Genomic DNA, 18,560 nt, shown 5'->3' with positions numbered 1-18,560 from the left:
GCCACATTAGAACACACTGTTTGCTTGTGTCCTGCTTACTATGTGATCTCAGTCACTCTGTATCAGTGACTTGTTCCCTTCATTATCACTCGTGCAAATTGGGGCATCATTTACAAACTGTACCAGTGATGATTATATGTCTTCTTCCATGTCACTGATAGCATTAAACATAGGGCCAAGAACTGATCACAGCAGGACAGTACTGGGCACACACCCAACTGATGAGTCCTCATTTACAACTACACTGAAACCTACCAGATAACCAGTTTTTAGATAATTTAACGTATACCCTATTGACTATTATTCTAGTTTCTTAATCAAAATGTCATACAGTACAAAGTCAAAGTTTATTACAGCAACACTATTATCTTTATTAAACAAAATCAAAACAGATAAAGCTAATTCCATTATGTCAGGCTGATAAGCCTATAATTACTCATGTTGCCTCATTTGTCTTTTTAAAATATTGGCATAATATTAGCTTTCTTCCTCTCCTTTGGAACTTCCTTTATAATCCATAACTTTTTGAAAATCAACATTAAGACTCCTGCAAACTCCTCGGCAAGCTCTTTAAAATCTCTTGAATGCAACTTATTTGAATGTACTGGTTTAAAAATACGTAGCTTTACCATCTGCATCTGTGAGAAGTGTGCTAATATGGAATTACAAAAGTCAAGGGCTTTCCTTGGAGAAATTATTAAATGAATGACCTTACCTTGAAAAAGAGGCTTCATGCATTATTAAGCAATTTAAGAGATATCAACGATGTCTAGTTAACAGTTGCAGGAACACATACCCTTGGCGTCCCCCAAAATTTTTTGTGTATTGGCAATAATTACATTTTTCTGATATAAAACAGTCTTCCTCACCCTTATTGTTTGAAAGACCCCCACAAATACGGAAAATTGATAGGGAAACAGCAAACCTGGCAAGATACAAAGTACAATCAAATATGCAAAGTAAAGACATTGAGAAATATTTTTTTCCTCAAACTTCATATACAGTAATCGCAATTGTAGACATGACATTTTCAGACATGTCCATTAGGTAACCTGGGGGATGGCAATGGTTATAATTTGCAGTAAAAAACACCCCCAGCACTAAAGGTCCCATTGTTCATGCTGTGACTAACTCACAATTACACCAAAGGAGGTGTCTTAGGGCTATCGAACCAAGCTGGTTAGCTGAGACACATACTGGTCTACCTTAGCTTGTCCTTTAGGCTGATGAGTTCATAGCTGCTTTCCAACACGTGGGCCAAATCATATTCTTCAAAACACCACAGCGAAGGCACATGGGCCACATTTTGTTAGAAAGAAGGGGACTGATAATTAGTAGCATTGTTTCCCCATCTTTGGCCTATTAATGATTTGTCTGACGGGGGAAGTCTATGGTTTCAGATCAGGAGAGCAAGGCTGGTTATGGTCTAGGGAGAGACACCACCTCTCTTCCACTGATATCCCCATGTAAATTAATCCTGACAATCACTTCCCCTCCTTGCATACGAAAGTCCTCGTCACTTAGGGAGATGTGGAAGCAGGAACAGGTGGTGAACCAAAAGGAGCATAGCTTGTAAAGCAGCCCTGCTGTCATGGACAAGGGAGCTTAACTATCACACAAATTCCTCATCCTTCTTGATTCTCCAAAGATACACAGGATTAATCTGGAGATTCTCAGACACCTGGGAATCACAAGGGCCGTGCCTGTTATGAAGGGTGGACAAGCCCCCTTTCTCTCCAGCTACAATCCCTTGCAAGTTGAAGTTCAGTTCCATGGCCTTTCTGTAGCTTTTTTGCACAAAGGGTGTAGACTGTTCCCTGACACCCAAACTTTTTTTTTTTTTTTTAAAATATCTCTCACCCAATGTAAGCACAGTACTGCTCTGTGTACATGACAGGGTGTTGGGGAACTGGGGTAGGGTTTGAAATGCTAGGTAATTTAGGAATGCACACTTTGTCCAGCGTTAAAAATGAATGCAGAATCTTTATAAAATCAGTCATTTTAATTCCACCCGACTGTAGCTATCCTTCAGAAGCTTGCATTACCGTGTCAACTGAGCTGAAAGGTTCATATGAATTAATCAATCTACTCTTTAGAATGTTCAACCAACCAGTTAGATTACTATCTTAGTCTAAGCACATTTAAATTATAGTTTAAAACTTTCCCCCTTACATATCACTAATCTTATGTATCACACAGCATACAGTTAAACAAGAAGTACTGTCATAGCAGCCGTGGTGCTCAGTTATTAGAGATGGCATTCTTCTCTTCTTTTGTGCTGCTTTCCAGGTTCCCACAGTTTTTTCACAATTTGCTCATTTCCTGATATCTCTCTCAAAGTCCTTTTCCTGTGTTCCTGCAGATACCAATTTTCTTCTCAAAATTAAAGATTTGCCTTTGTAAACTCAGACTCCCCTTCCTTTAAGCCCAGTTTTCTAATGAACCTGGGTTATTGATACTTTCAGCACAATAACAAACTTGAATAATTTTGTTGGTTTTATTCGTTAATATTCCGTGATTTCATGTTTAAACTGGATTTGCATTTGTTGTTTAAAGGCAGACTTCCAGATTAATGCTGTCAATGGAATTATGTGATTATTGTTTACAACTTTAAAGAACAATTACATTTATTTGCCATTACTAAAGTAATATAAATGAGTTAAAGCGTTCATAGTACAGGTTGAACCTCTCATATCCAGCAAACTGAGGACCTGACAGAGAATTTGCCAGACCACAGGAGGTCAATATGGTCTAGCACATTACCAACACTTCCACTATTTACTGGCCTCTTAGAAGACATTTTAGGGGTAAACTACATCTAAATAACAGCACAGAACACTGAGAGCCAGGACTGGTGGCTGTAAAACTTTATGGGACCATGGGAAACTTGGCCACGCCCGTGGTAAGTGGTCATCCAGCTAACTAAAATCATGCTGGATTATGGATGTTGCTGGAGAGAGTTCCTGATTTGAGGTTCAACCTGTACTTCATACAGAACCACACCCAAAATCATCTTGTCAAAGAAACTGGGACAAGCAGCTGTATGAAGACAAAGATAAAAAGGATTCTTTGCTATTGACCCATCCATTAACTTTGTGTCCAATCTGACACCAACTGACTTCATTATTGGCGTAAAATCACGACTTTTTGTGGGCCTGTAAGTCTGCGTGTTGATGGAATGCTGGCGCCTAGACAGAACCACACTGAAGTCAGTAGCATTCTGAATATGAATAGGTCTCATTCATACTAGACTCCAGCACTCTCTCTCTATTTTGTAAAAGTGAGAGATAGTGAGAAGATTTGTGTTGGGTGGAGCTAGAATGGTGGAATAATATTTTTAAAGTGTTTTCTTTCAAATAGTATCTAGGACTCAAAATTATAAAGCAAACATGACAAATTATAATTTTAATTGAAATAAATGGATATGTTTCCTCACAAAACGACCTTAAATACAAATATTCATTAAAAATACAGCACTTTTAAACAATATCTCACTACTACTTTTCTTAGCTGTCCTTTTTGTTCAAATACAAAAATTCTTCACAGGGAAATTAGAAAAATAATGTTCTATATACTATAGGTGCTGGGGCTCTGGAATTCCAGATGTAGTAATCTGAAGAAATCAATTCCCGGACTAAAAAAGACAGACAAAATAAACATTAATGGTGTCTTGCATTATTAAATTATTTTACTTAATTTAAGAAAATATGGATCCATTCCTACTAATTGGCAGAAAAAGTAACACAGTCTCTATAAATTGTAATACCCAATTATTTTAATTTTTTTTTTCCTGATGAGGTGCCATTTAAAGTATCAGCTTTAATTACCTCTAGTAACACATTGGTCACAAGCTTATAATTCAACCAGAAGTTAAGTCAAAAGCAGGTGTATGGCTTGGATTTTTTAGTGACTATAAACTGTGTATTCAGTATAAATATATATGGCATGACAATAACTGCTGTGATGATTCGTTTGGCACCTCTAGAGTTCTTATGAGGAATTTCTGGCTTTTGCTGAGATAACTGGAAGAAGTTACAAAATAAACAAGCAGCAAATAAAATAGTGACTTCATTAGCCAGCCCTGCCTACACATATTTAATGAGTGTTTAACATTTGTCTACCAATGGTATTTTTTTGGTGAAGACTCAAATACATCAGAGGAAGAATGGCCCTGCATCAGGGCACAGACTGTGGCTCAGAAGATGGGTTTTAGTTTCTTGCACTGTTACAGATGTTCTGTGTGATTTTAGACAGAGCACTCAGCCCTTCTGTGCCTCAGTTTCCCATTTGTTTATTGTGGATGATAGCACATTCCTACATCTAACAGAGGAAATGAAGATAAATATATTAAAGACTGTGTGGCACTCAGATACTCTAGTAACGGGAGCCATATAAACATTTAAAATTAAGATACTATCCACTTATGCTATATGCATATTGTCCCCCCTCTACTAGCTTTTTTAAATCAGGCGTACGTTATAGGGGAGTCTTAAAACTAACATATTTTAAGTTGGAGCTGGAACACAATAGTTTTCTGCATCGGAGTTCATAATTCAGTTTCCAAACGTAATTCATAATGGTTTATCTTGTAAAAAAGATATTATTGTTTACTGTAAGAATGGGTATGATATTTCTAGTTACTATGTCATTAAATCTTTACATTCTTGTTGGGATCAGTCACAACACTTGATTGAAAATGTACTTTTTTTTTTTTAAGAAGTTTGCAAAATAAACATTGTTTGCTTTAGGGACATTTACAGTGAACTTCACTAACTCTGAAAATCATATTTAATAAAAATCAACAAAAGATCTTATTTTAAAACTCTGTTATTTGTACTTCACAGGTTTTGATTAAATAATAATTTTGAACAACTCACATGTACTTATTTTTGGTTTTCCTGATGAAAAAACCTGAACAGAATGCTGGTCTGCATAACACCCAGTGAGCGTGTAGTCTGGGATCCTAAAATAAAGCTACAAAAATATGGAGAAAACATGATCAGATGCATACTTTTATGCATGCTTACAGGTTAGAAGAAATGTTGGTAATTTAAATTATGCCATTTTCAGTGTGCAAAGATACAAAATGATAGAAGCAGTACCCTAGAGAAAATACAAAACTGCAGTCTGAACAAAGATGTTGATTATGTACAATGTTTATCAGTGTAGGTTCATAACCAATTTAAGTCAATAAAAAAGTGATTACCAATTTTCATACAGCCTATAACTCACTTTTACATATGCAGTACTCCCAGTACAAACTGGATCAACCGGTTGCTCTTTGTTCATAGAGCCAAAAGACACAGTGCCAGTAAGAGAAATTTCTAATGATTTTGGAAACTTCTGTCCTAGAAACAAAAACAGCCGTATTAAAAATTTAGATACAAAATGACTCTAGAAGAAAAGAAGTATTCTATGCACCTTACCTATGACCCAAACCAACAAGCTTTTCTCTCGAGATACATCTAACTGGCCATAACTAACTTTGTATTCCAAGTGAGTGACTGGACCCCTATTGTAGAAAACAGAGTAAAACGTGTAGTAAAATGTCATTGGAATGAACACCATACAACTATTTATTGACATATTTTATTGACTAAATCAATATACTAAAACTAATGCCATTATTTATCTGTACGAAGACAAATCATGCAAACTAAACATACTGTTATCTTGTGGAAGAAAATTATAGCCAGCAGAAATCATTACGGTTTTAACATATTAACTGTGGTGGAGCTTTTGGTAATTTTATTACATTTATTTCATTAGCAGAATTTATTGCTGCTATGATCAATGTGAGCATCTTGGTGGTGTTTGCTATAATTCAATAATTATATGACAGTGTACTCATACTAATTGTCAGACTTAATCGAGTTTTAAAAGTTTAAATAACTACATTTTGATAAGTTTAGCTACAACCATGAAAAGTCTTTACAGTTTAGAGATCCTGGTTTGGAATCTCAAGACTTACTCCCCCAGGTGGATAGTGGCTGAATTTGTCTAATTTCCCTTTAACTACATTCAACAAAAGCAATCCTTTCCAGAGTAATAGCCTAAGTGTGGTTGGAGAACGCATCTGTCCTGACTTTTGGCACCCAGAAGAAAGAAGGCCTCATGAATCAGGATCCAGGTGAATATCCTGAGTACGTCATTTCAGTCTGAATACATTTTAGGTGATTACTTGACTCTCAATGACAGCAACCTTGGGCATATGCTTGAAAGTGAACAAAACTTGTTGTGTTGATTCATGGGAAACCCATTCTAAGTAGACTGTTAGAGAGGTGATGAAACTTATTTAGGATTTCTTTATTCTTACCTGTTAAAGAAAGGTATACGAGCTTCACAGTACTCAAAAGTATTTTTTACACTTTCATGAAGTTTTAAATTAACTGTTAATTTTAACTGTGATTCTTCTTCCTTCAGTTGGTAAAATCCCAAAATTGGAGGCACAGGCACCTGAAAAGAGTAGACTAATTTTAGGAACAGTTCGGGAATACCTTCAAGAAGTTAGATATAAACTCTTTTATAGAAAAAAAATAAAAACAGTTGATTAAAAATATATAGTTCTCAACAAAAATCAATTAACCTGCAAGTAAGTCTCTTCAGGTCCTCTTATGCTACACAAATTTGTGGTGTGCTAGGAACAGTTCTTGACATCTTATCACAGTAAAGTTTGCCAGTCCCTGAGGAAGCTCATTTAAACTTTCTCCAACGTACAGATTTTTATCCCTCCTCCTCACACTTGGAAGACTGGTAAGTTATACAGATCAGGGAATGTTGTTACCTGAGAAGTATAGTAGCACAAACTGAATAAGTCAGGAGGAGGAGTGAAAGGAAATTTGTATGGCCCACCAAATGCAGAATCATCCATGACATCAACGCTACAAGAAGTAAGAATTGCAGAGTCAAGGGAAGTCACACAGGGATGCACCAGGATATCCTGGAGTGGAGAGCCATTGGCAGGGAGGTTCAAGCTGATGGTCACATTTGATGTAGCTCCCTCTAAATCACACTTGGAACAAAAAGGTCAAGAAATGACTCACTAGTTTTTCTAAAATCAGAACTAGACATTTGAAAATAAAGCAAAGAATAAACAATCCCACCAAAGAATTTCAAATGGACTTGTACATGAAGATAGACAGATATACTTTCAAACTCATGTCCTTTCCTTAATTTATTAACCTTTTGATACCATAAGGTATATCAATAAAGAATGTTTTATAGAACAGCCTTTTAATAAACAAACACTCCTTGGCAAAAGAAGAATGCAAATGAGCCAAGCACATACAGTAACAGATACATTCTTAAGAATTTGATGGACATATTCTATAATTGTCTGTCCAAATAATTCAGTTATTCATACATCAACAGTTTAATGGCTTCAAACATTATTAATAACCACTGAGAAGCTATGTCAGCTTTCTCACAGTGACGGCCTTTTGTGCTATCCACTGTCTAGTCACTTGGTGTGCCAGCTCAGCAGTGACTGATTACACCAATATCTTCTCTTTTTGGCTGGCCATCTACTCTGCAAAGTGACCCAGAAACCTGCCCCACTGAGAGCAAGAAGCTCTCCACCAAGATAATCCCCAGAAGCACAACTGGTGGGAAATAACCCACAGTCTTTAAGAGCATTAGATTTTGGTAGCTTCCCTGTGAGATGAGCATGCTGCCACTTATTGCTAATAATTAAATTACTGATGCACATTAATCGGAATTGCTTTTCTCCTTATCTAACAATAGCAGCTAAAAAAAGTCGTGTCTTATAATTAATGTCACACACTTCTTCAGCATAATTTAGACAAAGAAGAGAAAGTTAGAAAAATATGATAGCTACTGGATTCTCTATTAAAGATACTATATTAGCATGTTAAATAAAAATACAATTGATCTACTCAACCAATACGCCTCCTGATTTTTACTAATCAAAATGAACATGCAAACAGCTATTTAAAATAATCATAAATCTGTTTTCTTCCACAAGATCCTATATCCTTAGATTTAGCGACATTAAGAATTATAAACAGCATCTGTGGATGCATGATTTTGTTTTAATAAAAGAAAGCAAGACATAAAATTAAGGTTCAATTTACTAAAAACCTACCAAGCAATTTTGAAGTGCTAATGCAAAGACACGTATAACATTCTCATTTAAGAGCTCTGTTTTTATTGATCATTACTAAATATGACATTTATTAGGTGGCTGAGGTAAATTTAACACCGTAATTGTCATTTCTCATCCCCTGCCTTTAACTGCAAACACAATTTCATTTAAAATAATGAGAACATTGCAAAATAATTTGGATCTGGATGACGGAGAAGAGTGTTGGTTTTTTTCCTGTAAATAGGTAGAAAGAAATGTGTGAAGCAAGCAAGAAAATACCAGTAAAGCAACATTTTTATTCTGGTTTAACTCTAATAAATATCCTTTTGTGCATATTTAGGCATAAAAGCTAGTGAGTTCTACTGTCCTACATACCAAGGTAAAATAAACAGAATTTCTATTTTTCTGAGGAAGTTCATGTTTTAAACAGGTCGGTCACATTCATACTAGAAAGTTCCTCACCTTGCAAGTCACAGTTCCATAGACCTGCCACATATCTGCAACATCCCTTTTGTCATATTGCATGGACTTGACTTTTTCAGTGATACAAACATTAACCTGAGGTTTGCCTTTGTATGTGCTAATTCTCCAAACTGGTAGTTTCTGTGTGTGATTTACAGGAATGTTATCTAATAAGCCACTCAAGTTTGTATCTAATGGGGTGCCAAGTGGACAGGCCTGCATAAGCAAACTTGGAAGTTGACTCAATTTTGCACTCATCTCAGCTTCATTCTTCTGACTGGTGTTAATGAAGATCAGCAATCCTGACAAGAGAGCAAAGGCTTGTGAGATTCCACTAATGCTAATAAGGGGTGGACGTGGCTTCAAGGATTGCTCAACTAGAGGAAGACAAACATATATCAAACCACTCTTCTGAAAGGCAAGGACAGGCCAGAGATCCCCTCCTCCTGTTGGAACTGCATAAACTGAAGTCTTGTTGATTCGAGAACAGCTATCCCGATATTCCACAAAGTTCTTGTCTGGATCGGTCAGCTTAAGTTCAAAAAGCAATGCTTTAAGAAAAACATTGTCCTCTGGTACAGTCACATAGCTTGCTCCGTTGAAGGCCTTTGCTTGTTTTTCAACAGTGGGATAACGTCTGTAATACATAAAAGCAGAAATTCATTAGCATTACTCATTTTACGCTGCCAGTGATACAGCTTCCCCACCCACTGATTGCCTGATATTCATAGTCTGAACTCTAACTTTCTGTTTTCTAATTATCCAAATACAGAAATTCCACTGCTGCTTTGAGAGGGAGTATTATAAAATACTTGAGAAGATGGATATAGTCAGAGTTGAGTTGGGTCAACCCTATTTATTTTTTACACTTAAATAAAAGCACACACAAACCTTTCGATGGCCCTCATTCTACAATTCATTTTGTGCTCATGGACCCCTATGGGGCCACAGGTAAAGCATCTGGGTGAAGAGGTCTGCCCATCCAGAGCAAATTAGAGCCAAAATCACTGCTAATATATAAGTTTTTAGTAACAAGTGATTTTTTTATTGGAAAGTGTGAACAAAAGCATGCATCCATGTTTGAATAAACATATGTAACTTTTCTGTTACAAAAAAAGACACAGACTATTTAAAATAAAAACGAGCAAAAATAAGACCTGAGCAACAGAAACTTTAAAAGTTGAAACTTTCCTGGAAGCTAGACTTCACTCACAGAGGACCAATTTCTAGACAATTTCCAAACTTTGCGCAATATAAAATTTCTACTATCTTTAGCGTTATTATAAGACCAATACTTATAGATGAACATAAATACCTAATATCAATGTCAAGTTACATACACGCAGTTTTGCACTGCTATTCCACTGAATAGGGCACTGGACTAGGATTCAGGAAACCTTAGTTCTATATCCCTGCTCTTCAGCTGTGTCTCGAAGTGGGAGCACACACAATTTGTCCTGCTTGTTGTTTTAGACTGTAAGGTCATTAGGGCAGGGACCGTCTCTTACTGTGTGTTTGTACAACAGCACCCCAATCTTGGCTGAGACCTTAAAGAGCTATTCTGAATGCACATAACAAGAGCAATATGTAGTGTAGAGCAGTCTTCATCTGAGGCTGGAGTCAGCTCTACTTTCTTTTGGTCTTGTTCTGGATTATCTCTTGATTGTAATAAACTGAGTATAAGATTGCAGCCCTCGACTATCATCCTTTCTTCAGGACCCACAATTTTTTCCCCATTACATCCAGGTTCCTGAATTTCATTCTCCAGAGTACAACAATCTTCTAGAATCATACAGATTAGTCTCAAGCAGGTAGGAGACTTCCCACAAAAACACAACTGCCTTTTCTAGTCAGAAGCCCTTCTACTCTCTGTGCTTCAGTTCATAAAGGATTAAGAGCCGTAAATGAATAAAATACTTCCTGGAAAATGTCCTTTGGTTCCCAAAGAGCTCTCTATATATAAGATTACAATCAACTTGGACGTAAACTACACTTACCTATTCTACTGTTACAAACAGAACTAAGAGCACAAAAACAAAAGAGTTATCGAAATATTCTTCTACATTTTCAGTTTGTTTGCTTTGATCATTCGACAGGATTTTGTAGAGTGTCACATTCATGGTTTTCTGTGTGCTACCTGATACTCTAGCTAAGAAAATACCTTCATTAATATCAGAGAATCTGACTAAAACACCGCCAGCACCATTTTTTCAAAAGGAATTTAAATATCATTTTTCTTTTTTTACAGCTCTCGCCGAAAATGGAAATTTTTATGAGAAACACCTTCAATGTGAATGGCAATATGAATTTAAAAAAAAAAAAAAGGATTTAATTAGCATTGTGCAGTTTCAACCCAGTATGGCCATTGGTTTGTTGGTTTGTTTATTTTGGGGAAAGAGCCAAAACATTCCATGTATCATAATGCATCTAGTTATTCACTTTTTCATAGAATCCTAGTGCTGCAGGGGACGTGAGGAGGTCATCTAGTCCAGGCCCTTGCCTAAAGCAGGATCAACCCTCACTAAATCTTCCCAGCCAGAACTTTGTCAAGAGGGCATTAAAAACCTCTAGGGTTGGAGAATCCACCACTTCTCTAGGTAATGCATTCCAGTGCTTCACCAACCTTCTGGCAAAATAGTTTTTCCTAATATCCAACCTATACTCCTCCCTCTGTAACTTCAGACCATTGCTCCTTCTTCTGCCATCTGTCACTACTGAGAACAGCTTCTCTCCATCCTCTTTAAGGCCGCCTGCACCTCAAGAAGTTGAAGGCTGCTATCAAATCGCCCCTCACTCTTCTCTTCTGCAAACTAAATAACCCCAAATCCCTCAGCCCTGCTCCTGACACTTAACAAGCTTTCCTATGGCATTAGATCAAATATGTTGTTTAATGCTTTGTATACTCTTCTGCAAATATTAGTTTTTAAATAATGCCAAAAGTCAAACAAATTCTGATTAGAGTTTTTCACCCTACGGTACTGAATAGTGGATAGTTATGTATATGTATTGAATTACCAAGATTCAGATTAAAGACAGAGTGGAAATCTCAGCTGAGCACTTGCCTGCTTTTGTGTGTTAAAGTCAGCCCATCATTTGAAGAGTTACTTGAGTTTCCATACACATCTGAAAAAACTACTAGCTTTCTCCCCAAAGGTAAACAGATTTTTTAAAAAATAAATCCTTCTCTCCGTTTCCAGCAGCATTTGATACTTTAAAAAATTTATTTTATTCTGTTATAATCTATGACCCCAGCTCTGCAACAAGCACTACATAAGCAGACCCAGGCACCAGCATGGAGCAACAGAGAAATTAGCGAGGCCCTGTGAAGGCAGAATGGTCCGTTTGTAAAACTTGGACCTAAATGACCTGTCAATATTTCTTACTTCCTTAAATTAGGAAGGATTCTCAGGGCAGAGCATATGTGTTAGTAGTTATTCCCTAGTTCAGAGGTTGTTAAAATGTGGTCCACAGACCACTCTGATAGTTTGTGGATAGTTACCGCTAAAGGGGCACACCTGGGCAGCTGCATGAGAGTATGAAGGCTGCCTCCCTAATTAATGTCTCTCCGACATGGCTCCATTAATTAGGTGCCTGGACCCTGGGCTCTCACAAGTAAGGTGAGGTGATGGACTTCGGAATAGGAGGTGGGAGGGGGAAAGAGGAGGTAGTAAGTGGAGTGAGAAGAGGAAGTAGACGATATTTGTGACATGCAAGGCTACAACAGCCAGATAAAGAGGCAACTTGCCCATGCTCAAGAGCTGCAAATTCCAGGGACAGGTGGCCCACTTTATCAGCCTCAGCTCTGAGAGTGCTGTGGCAGGGAAGAGACTCTGGAAGAAATTAAAATGAGTTGTGTGCTTTTATTTGTTGAACAAAAAAACATCTTTATATATTTTTTTCATATAGAGCTTTTCCCAAAGCACTTTACAATAGTCAGCTAATAGTACAAAGAGCATTTGGAAAGATCATTAAATGGCTTGCTGAGAGCCTCAACAGTTTTCAAGTGGTCCATGAAAAAATAGTTTGAGAACCACTACGATAAAGCAGGGGTGAGCAACCCCCGGCATGGGTGCCAAGAGTGACACACAAGCTGACTTTCATCCACAATGCAAGGCAGGAGCTCAGCCTTGCCTCTCCTCCCCCATGCAGCCAGGAGCTTTCTCTAAGCCATGCTGTTTGTGGATTAATAGAAACCCATCTAATGCTGCCAACCAACACCTAAATGGTAAAGCTCTGCATCTGAATTTATTTATTAACGAAGCTGTTTTAAGTAGGACTATTAGTGACTTCAAAAAGTCTCATTGGCACTTGGACTGTACATAGAGGTCAAATGGTCATATTTCAGCACTCTACCTCAGAAAGGATGCTAACCCCTGCTTCAGAGGATGGATGGTTTTGCTGCGCATTTCAATGGGTTTGTCCTCACTGGAATATCGTGTTAGCACATAATCTCAGAGCCATCATAAGTAAGATATGTTAGAAAGTACTTGCTGTCACTGTAAAGTGGGCCAAATCACATTTATTACTGAGCTACTGGTCATGAGCATCTCTTTTTTTAAAACACTACAAAAACATCCAAAGTACAGGGATTAGTGGCCATGGGGGACTTCAACTATCTGACATCTGTGGAAAACAACACAGCAAGGCAGAGATTACCCAACAAGCTCTTGAAACGTACCCAGATTTTTTTTTTTAATTTCAAAAGGTGGAAAAGCTACTGGGGGAAGTATGTTCTAGATTTGATTTTAATAAATGCATCCCAGAGTACGCAAGGAGCTGATTGAGGAGTTATCTAAGCCATTACCTATCACCTTTGAAGTCTTGGAAGATGGGAGAGATTCCAGAAGACTGGAAAAGGGCAAATACAGTGCCCATCATTAAAAAGAGAAAAAAGGCACAACGCAGGAACCTGTAGATCAGTCAGCTTAACCTCCGTGTCAGTAATGTATCAGAGAGGCAGCCGAGTTAGTCTATATCTTTAAAAACACAAGAAGTCCCGTGGCACCTTATAGACTAACAGATATTTCGGAGCAGAAGCATCATCAGATGCATCCGATGAAGCGGGTCTTTGCCCAAGAAAGCTTGTACTCCAAAATATCTTTTAGTCCAGAAGGTGCCACAGGACTTCTTTTTGATTGTGCCATGAAAAACAATGAAGCAAATAAGAAATCCATCTGCCAACATCCAGAAGATAACAGTTGGCATGGATTTCTCCAGAACAAATCATGTCAAACCAACCTGATAGTTTTCTTTGATAGGATAATGAGGCGAGGGATGTGATAGACATGGTATACATGGATTTTGGTAAAGCATTTAATGTAGTCTCACATGACCTTCTTATAAACAAATTCGGGAAATATAGCCCAGATGTGACTACTATAAGGTGGGTATATAACTGATTAGAAAGCCATTCTCAGAGAGTAGTTTTCTACGGTTCACAGTCATTCTGGAAGGGTATAACAAATGGGGTTCCACAAGGATCAGTTTTAGGACACATTCTGTTGAATATCTTCACCAACAACATAGATAATAGCATAGACAGTATGCTTATCAAGTCTGTGGATGATACCAAGCTGGGAGGGGTTCAAGTGTTTTGGGAGGGACAGGCAAATAATTCAAAATTATCTGGACAAACTGAAGAAATGGTCTGAGGTAAACAGGATAAAGTTCAATAAAAATTAATGCAAAATACAGTAAACTCTTTCACATCTTACAGTCTATCATCCAGAACACTCAAATAACTGGCATTTTAATCTTCAGTAAATTTTAGTTAGTACAGTAGAGTGGAAGTAAATACAAATAAATGCAGCAAAATACAGTATAAGTTTACAGCGTACAATACTACTGTTGTTGGTGAATAAAATACTCTGCATACATTTTTGTTTGTTTCTTAATATCTAATCCTGTTTTTCTTTAGTGTTACGCATTGCAAGGTATGCCCCCTATTATCCAGAATATTTGAATATACAGCAACCTCACAGTCCAGGGGTTGCTGGATATGAAAGAGTTCACTATACTCCACTTAAGCAAGCAGCGTCACACGTACAAAATGGGAAGTGACTGTCTAGGAAGGAGTACTGCAGAAAGGGATCTAAAAGTCATAGGAAACCAAAAAGTAAGTATGAGTCAACAGCGTGACAGTGCTGCAAAAAAAAAACCAAAAACCAAACCTCGTTCTGGAATCCATTAACAAGAGTGTCAAAAGCAAAACCTGAGAAATAATTCTGCTCTACTCTGTGCTGATTAGGCCTCAGCTGGAGTACTGTGTCCAGTTCATAAAATATGAGGGGAAATTTGAGCAGGTACATAGAAGAGCAACACAATCAATTAAAGGCCTAGAAAATATGACTTATGGGGGATGACTGAAAGAATTAGGTTTGTTCAATTTGGAAAAAGGAAGATCGAGAAGGGACATGATAACAGCTTTCAAGTACTTAACAGGTTGTTACAAGGAGGAGGGAAAAAAATTATTCTCCTTAACTTCTGATGGTAGGACAAGTAGTAATGGACTTAAATTGTAGCAAGGGAGGTTTAAGTTGGACATTAGGAAAAACTTCCTGTCAGGGTGGTTAAACACTGGAATAAACTGCCTAGGGAGCTTGTGGAATTTAAGGGAAGATTAGATAAACATTTGTTAGGGATGATCTGTGGTGCTTGGTCCTGCTGCGAGGACAGATATCTGGACCTGATGATCTCCTGAGACTGTATCAAATGCCCTACTAAAACCTTCAGGTATGTCAACCCTGAGCAAGTCCACAATCTGACCCACACGGAGGCCAGCACATGAGTCCCTGCAGCCTGCGGAGGGCTGTGGAGAGCCGTGTAGCCATAAACTTCTCTGAAACCCAGACTCTGCCTCACTTTCTCCCTCCCGTTGCACCCCTTCCTCCAAGTCCCCTTCCCTATGGGACAAGGCCTCAGGGATTACTGGGGGGGGGGTTTGGCATAGGGCAGCAGCAGGGGTTGGGACCCCTCACACTCAGTATGGCACCAGGAACCAAGGGGAACTGGATCAACACAGCAGCTTGCTCCATTCTGCCACCATTCCTCAGGCCAGCCCAGTTCCTACTACCTGTGACTCCTACCACTGTGGCATGTGCGGAGAGTTCTGACTGCTGCTGCCATCCCTTGCCCACCTCAGTCCCCACAGGGTAGACTGAGTAAGGGGGACCATCCCATTCACAGGACACTTAGGGACACTGCCTCAGGGCCTGACCAAAACATGGAGCCCAGGGTGGCCACCCTGAACCATTCTATGGACAAGGTGGCTCTGCACACACCTCTTCCAGTCCACGGGACTGTGCTGACAGTGGTGCAGAACCGGCAGCTAGAAGCTGCTCTATCCCTGCTGTGTTGCCAATGTCGGTAGCGGTGGTCCCCTGGGTGTTTTAAATCACCCAGGGATGGTAGATGGGGCTGCATGTTGGAGGGAACGTGCAGAGATCCCCGCTTTCCCCAGAGCTGCTACCAGAAGAGAGGGGTGCCCACTTGCCCGCTAGGAGGATTTGAGGACTGCCACTAGCCCCAAGGTAAAATGACTTTGAGATCTCAGTCTAGGTCAGGGGTCTGTAACCAAAATAGCAGTAAGAGCTATTTTTTCAAATTCGGTTACAGAATCAATACTTCAAGAGTCACAATGCATGTGAATGAGACAGTCCTTAATAAATAATGTCAAACCATGATCTGTGGCAAAAATTTTAAAAGTTACTTTCACCCCTGGATTGGACAGCAAATGAGAACAAAGAAAACATTGTGCTTGGGGATAGGCTCATAAGCAGGAAGGAGCAACGTTCGCATCAACCCTCCATGCTGAGGACGACGAACTTGGTAGCAAGTTCCCTGCAGGTGATGCTCAATGTTACACCACTCTCCCAGCCAGAGCTGACGTGCCAGCCCTGCGTGGCATCCCAGGAACGGATACTGCTGCTGGTTCGAGGCAGCCCAAATTCCCACGCTCCCAGGAGCGTGAGACCTGGCACCAGCTCCCTGCCTGCCCATCAGGTGGCAGCAGTGTGCCCTGCTGGTGGAGCGGCGAGCCCACCCGAGGCAAGCTCTGCAGCTGGCCTTGCCTGGGAGGCGCCTCTCACCCATGGCAGAGGGCCAATTCCTCCTGCATACTTCCGTGCCAGTTCTGTCTTCCCGTTCCTCTCAGCCCCCGGATCCACTGATCTCCACTGGCTGGAGGGAGGCAGGGAAGGGGCCGGCCAACATGGAAGTTGCAGGTGGACGGAAGGGAGGATGTAGAACAGCCCCCTCTAGTTCCCATTTTTGGGGCCAGACCGCTCTCTCCCAGGGCCCAAATGGAATCATTGCAGTTCTGGATGCTGCCACCTCTGAGGCTCCCTGCCCCGCTGCTGCTGAAATAATAGAACTAAGTTCAGTTGGTTTAACAGCCATATCCCTGCTAGCTGTTAAAGCAATTGAATTTAGTTCTATTGTTTCAGTGATCCACAAAGGACTCAGCAGTGGCAGCATCCAGAGCTGCAAATGACTGCTTAAAGAGTCTCAAGTGGCTCTGGAGCTGCAGGTTGCTGACTCCTGGCCTAGATATACAACATCTATCACTTCCCCTTTACTCACAAGGTTGGTTTTCTTATCAAAGGAAGCTGTTAGATTGGTTTGACATGATTTGTTCTTTAGAAATCCATGCTGTTACTCATCACCTTATTATCTTCCAGATGTTTGCAAATGGATTTCTTAATTATTGCTCTATTATCTTTCCTAGTAGAGAAGTTAAGCTGACTGGTCTGTAATTTCCTGGGTGTGCCTTATTTCCATTTTTATAGATAGACAATATATTTGCCTTTTTCCAGTTTTCTGGCATCTCTAATGCTTTCCATGACTTTTCACAGATATTAGTTAATGGCTCAGATATTTCCTCAATCAACTCCTTAAGTATTCTAGTTTCATTTTACCAGGCCCTAGTGACTTGAAAACACCTAACTTGTCTAATTTTTAACTGGTTCTTTTCCTATTTCAGCTTCTGATCTACTCAATTTTCACTGGCATTCACTTTTAGGCCTCCAATCACCACCAACGTTCTTTGTAAAAACTGAAATAAAGAGGTCATTAAACATCTCTGCCATCTCCACCTTTTATGTTCAACACTGTCAAAGCTAACATGTCTCGTCTAGGTCATGCACCAACATGATCTGAATTTCTGAGGAAGCAAAGTCCAATGAGAGACAGTCACAGGCTCTGTCAAAGTTCCCTTGCACAAGGAGATTCACAGAGGTTAAAGCTGTCAGATCTACCGTAATCTGAGAGTAGCAAATTTAGTAAAGTATATTTAAAGTATATTATCAGATGACCTGACTTGATTTTAAATTTTTTGTTTTGCCTGGTCTGCATGAGCCATTTTCTCACACTCTGCAAGCAGCAGAAACACAAATCAACATACATTCTGGCAGGCAGATTTACCTGGAGAACAGCACAGATCCGCAGGCCCCTTGTTCGTAGCCGATGAGCCACAGTCCCCTAAGGGCCATCACAGACAGCTAGCAGGCCCCAGTCACTGCACTTCAGCTCATCATGAGGGGCAGTTATGCGAGATATCTGGCATCCCAGGCCTCCAGGGTGCTAAGGGCATTATTCACCACTGAAATTCCTGTCTGACACCACTAATAAGTCTCACCCCCAGCCTAAAGCAGGCAAGTGCCCCTTCTTCTCACCAACAGCCACCGAGGGGAGCACCCCTTTGCTGGTAAATGCCCCCCAAAGAACAGAAGCCTTCCCTGGACAAACTGTCCCCTCCCAGCAGAGCGCCGCCCAGACCAGGAACACCTTCCCCGTGCTACCAGTAAGACCCTACAAACCCAACCCCAAGGGGCCTTCTTTGCCTCTGCCCAGCCTCCAAGTCAAAACAGGTCCCCTGTGCCCGGCCCTCCGCCCCCGGAAACGCAGCAGGACCCCGCAGTACGGGCAGCCCCCCCCCCCCGCTCAGTCCCCAAACCAGGGCAGCCACCCAAGTCAGAGCAGAGCCCTGCCCAGCCCC

General features: G+C 39.9%; 1 protein-coding gene across 1 annotated transcript; it reads right to left on the bottom strand.

Annotated features, from left to right (window-relative positions):
* Positions 1–352: 352 nt before the first annotated feature.
* On the bottom strand, positions 353–18,422 carry AP5M1 (adaptor related protein complex 5 subunit mu 1). Its single transcript, XM_074996252.1, has 8 exons — positions 17,987–18,422; positions 8,567–9,203; positions 6,785–7,012; positions 6,317–6,456; positions 5,427–5,512; positions 5,233–5,348; positions 4,878–4,974; positions 353–3,634 (listed from the first exon to the last, which is right to left on the bottom strand). The coding sequence occupies exons 1-8, from the start codon at positions 18,052–18,054 to the stop codon at positions 3,552–3,554; spliced, it is 1,455 nt and encodes a 484-aa protein (XP_074852353.1). The 5' UTR covers positions 18,055–18,422; the 3' UTR covers positions 353–3,551.
* Positions 18,423–18,560: the final 138 nt, after the last annotated feature.

This window comes from Carettochelys insculpta, chromosome 6 (genome assembly GCF_033958435.1).
Source record: "Carettochelys insculpta isolate YL-2023 chromosome 6, ASM3395843v1, whole genome shotgun sequence".
NCBI lineage: Eukaryota > Metazoa > Chordata > Testudines > Carettochelyidae > Carettochelys > Carettochelys insculpta.
This window is presented reverse-complemented; position numbering and strand designations above follow the sequence as displayed.

Excerpts from the sequence above, each read along its gene's own strand:
- AP5M1 (XM_074996252.1), bottom strand. The coding sequence starts at position 18,054 with ATGGCCCTTAGGGGACTGTGGCTCATCGGCTACGAACAAGGGGCCTGC. Across the intron at positions 4,975-5,232 it reads GGAGTACTGCATATGTAAAA|CTTTATTTTAGGATCCCAGA; the intron begins GTGAGTTATAGG and ends ATATTTTTGTAG. Across the intron at positions 3,635-4,877 it reads AAAACCAAAAATAAGTACAT|TCCGGGAATTGATTTCTTCA; the intron begins GTGAGTTGTTCA and ends TGTCTTTTTTAG.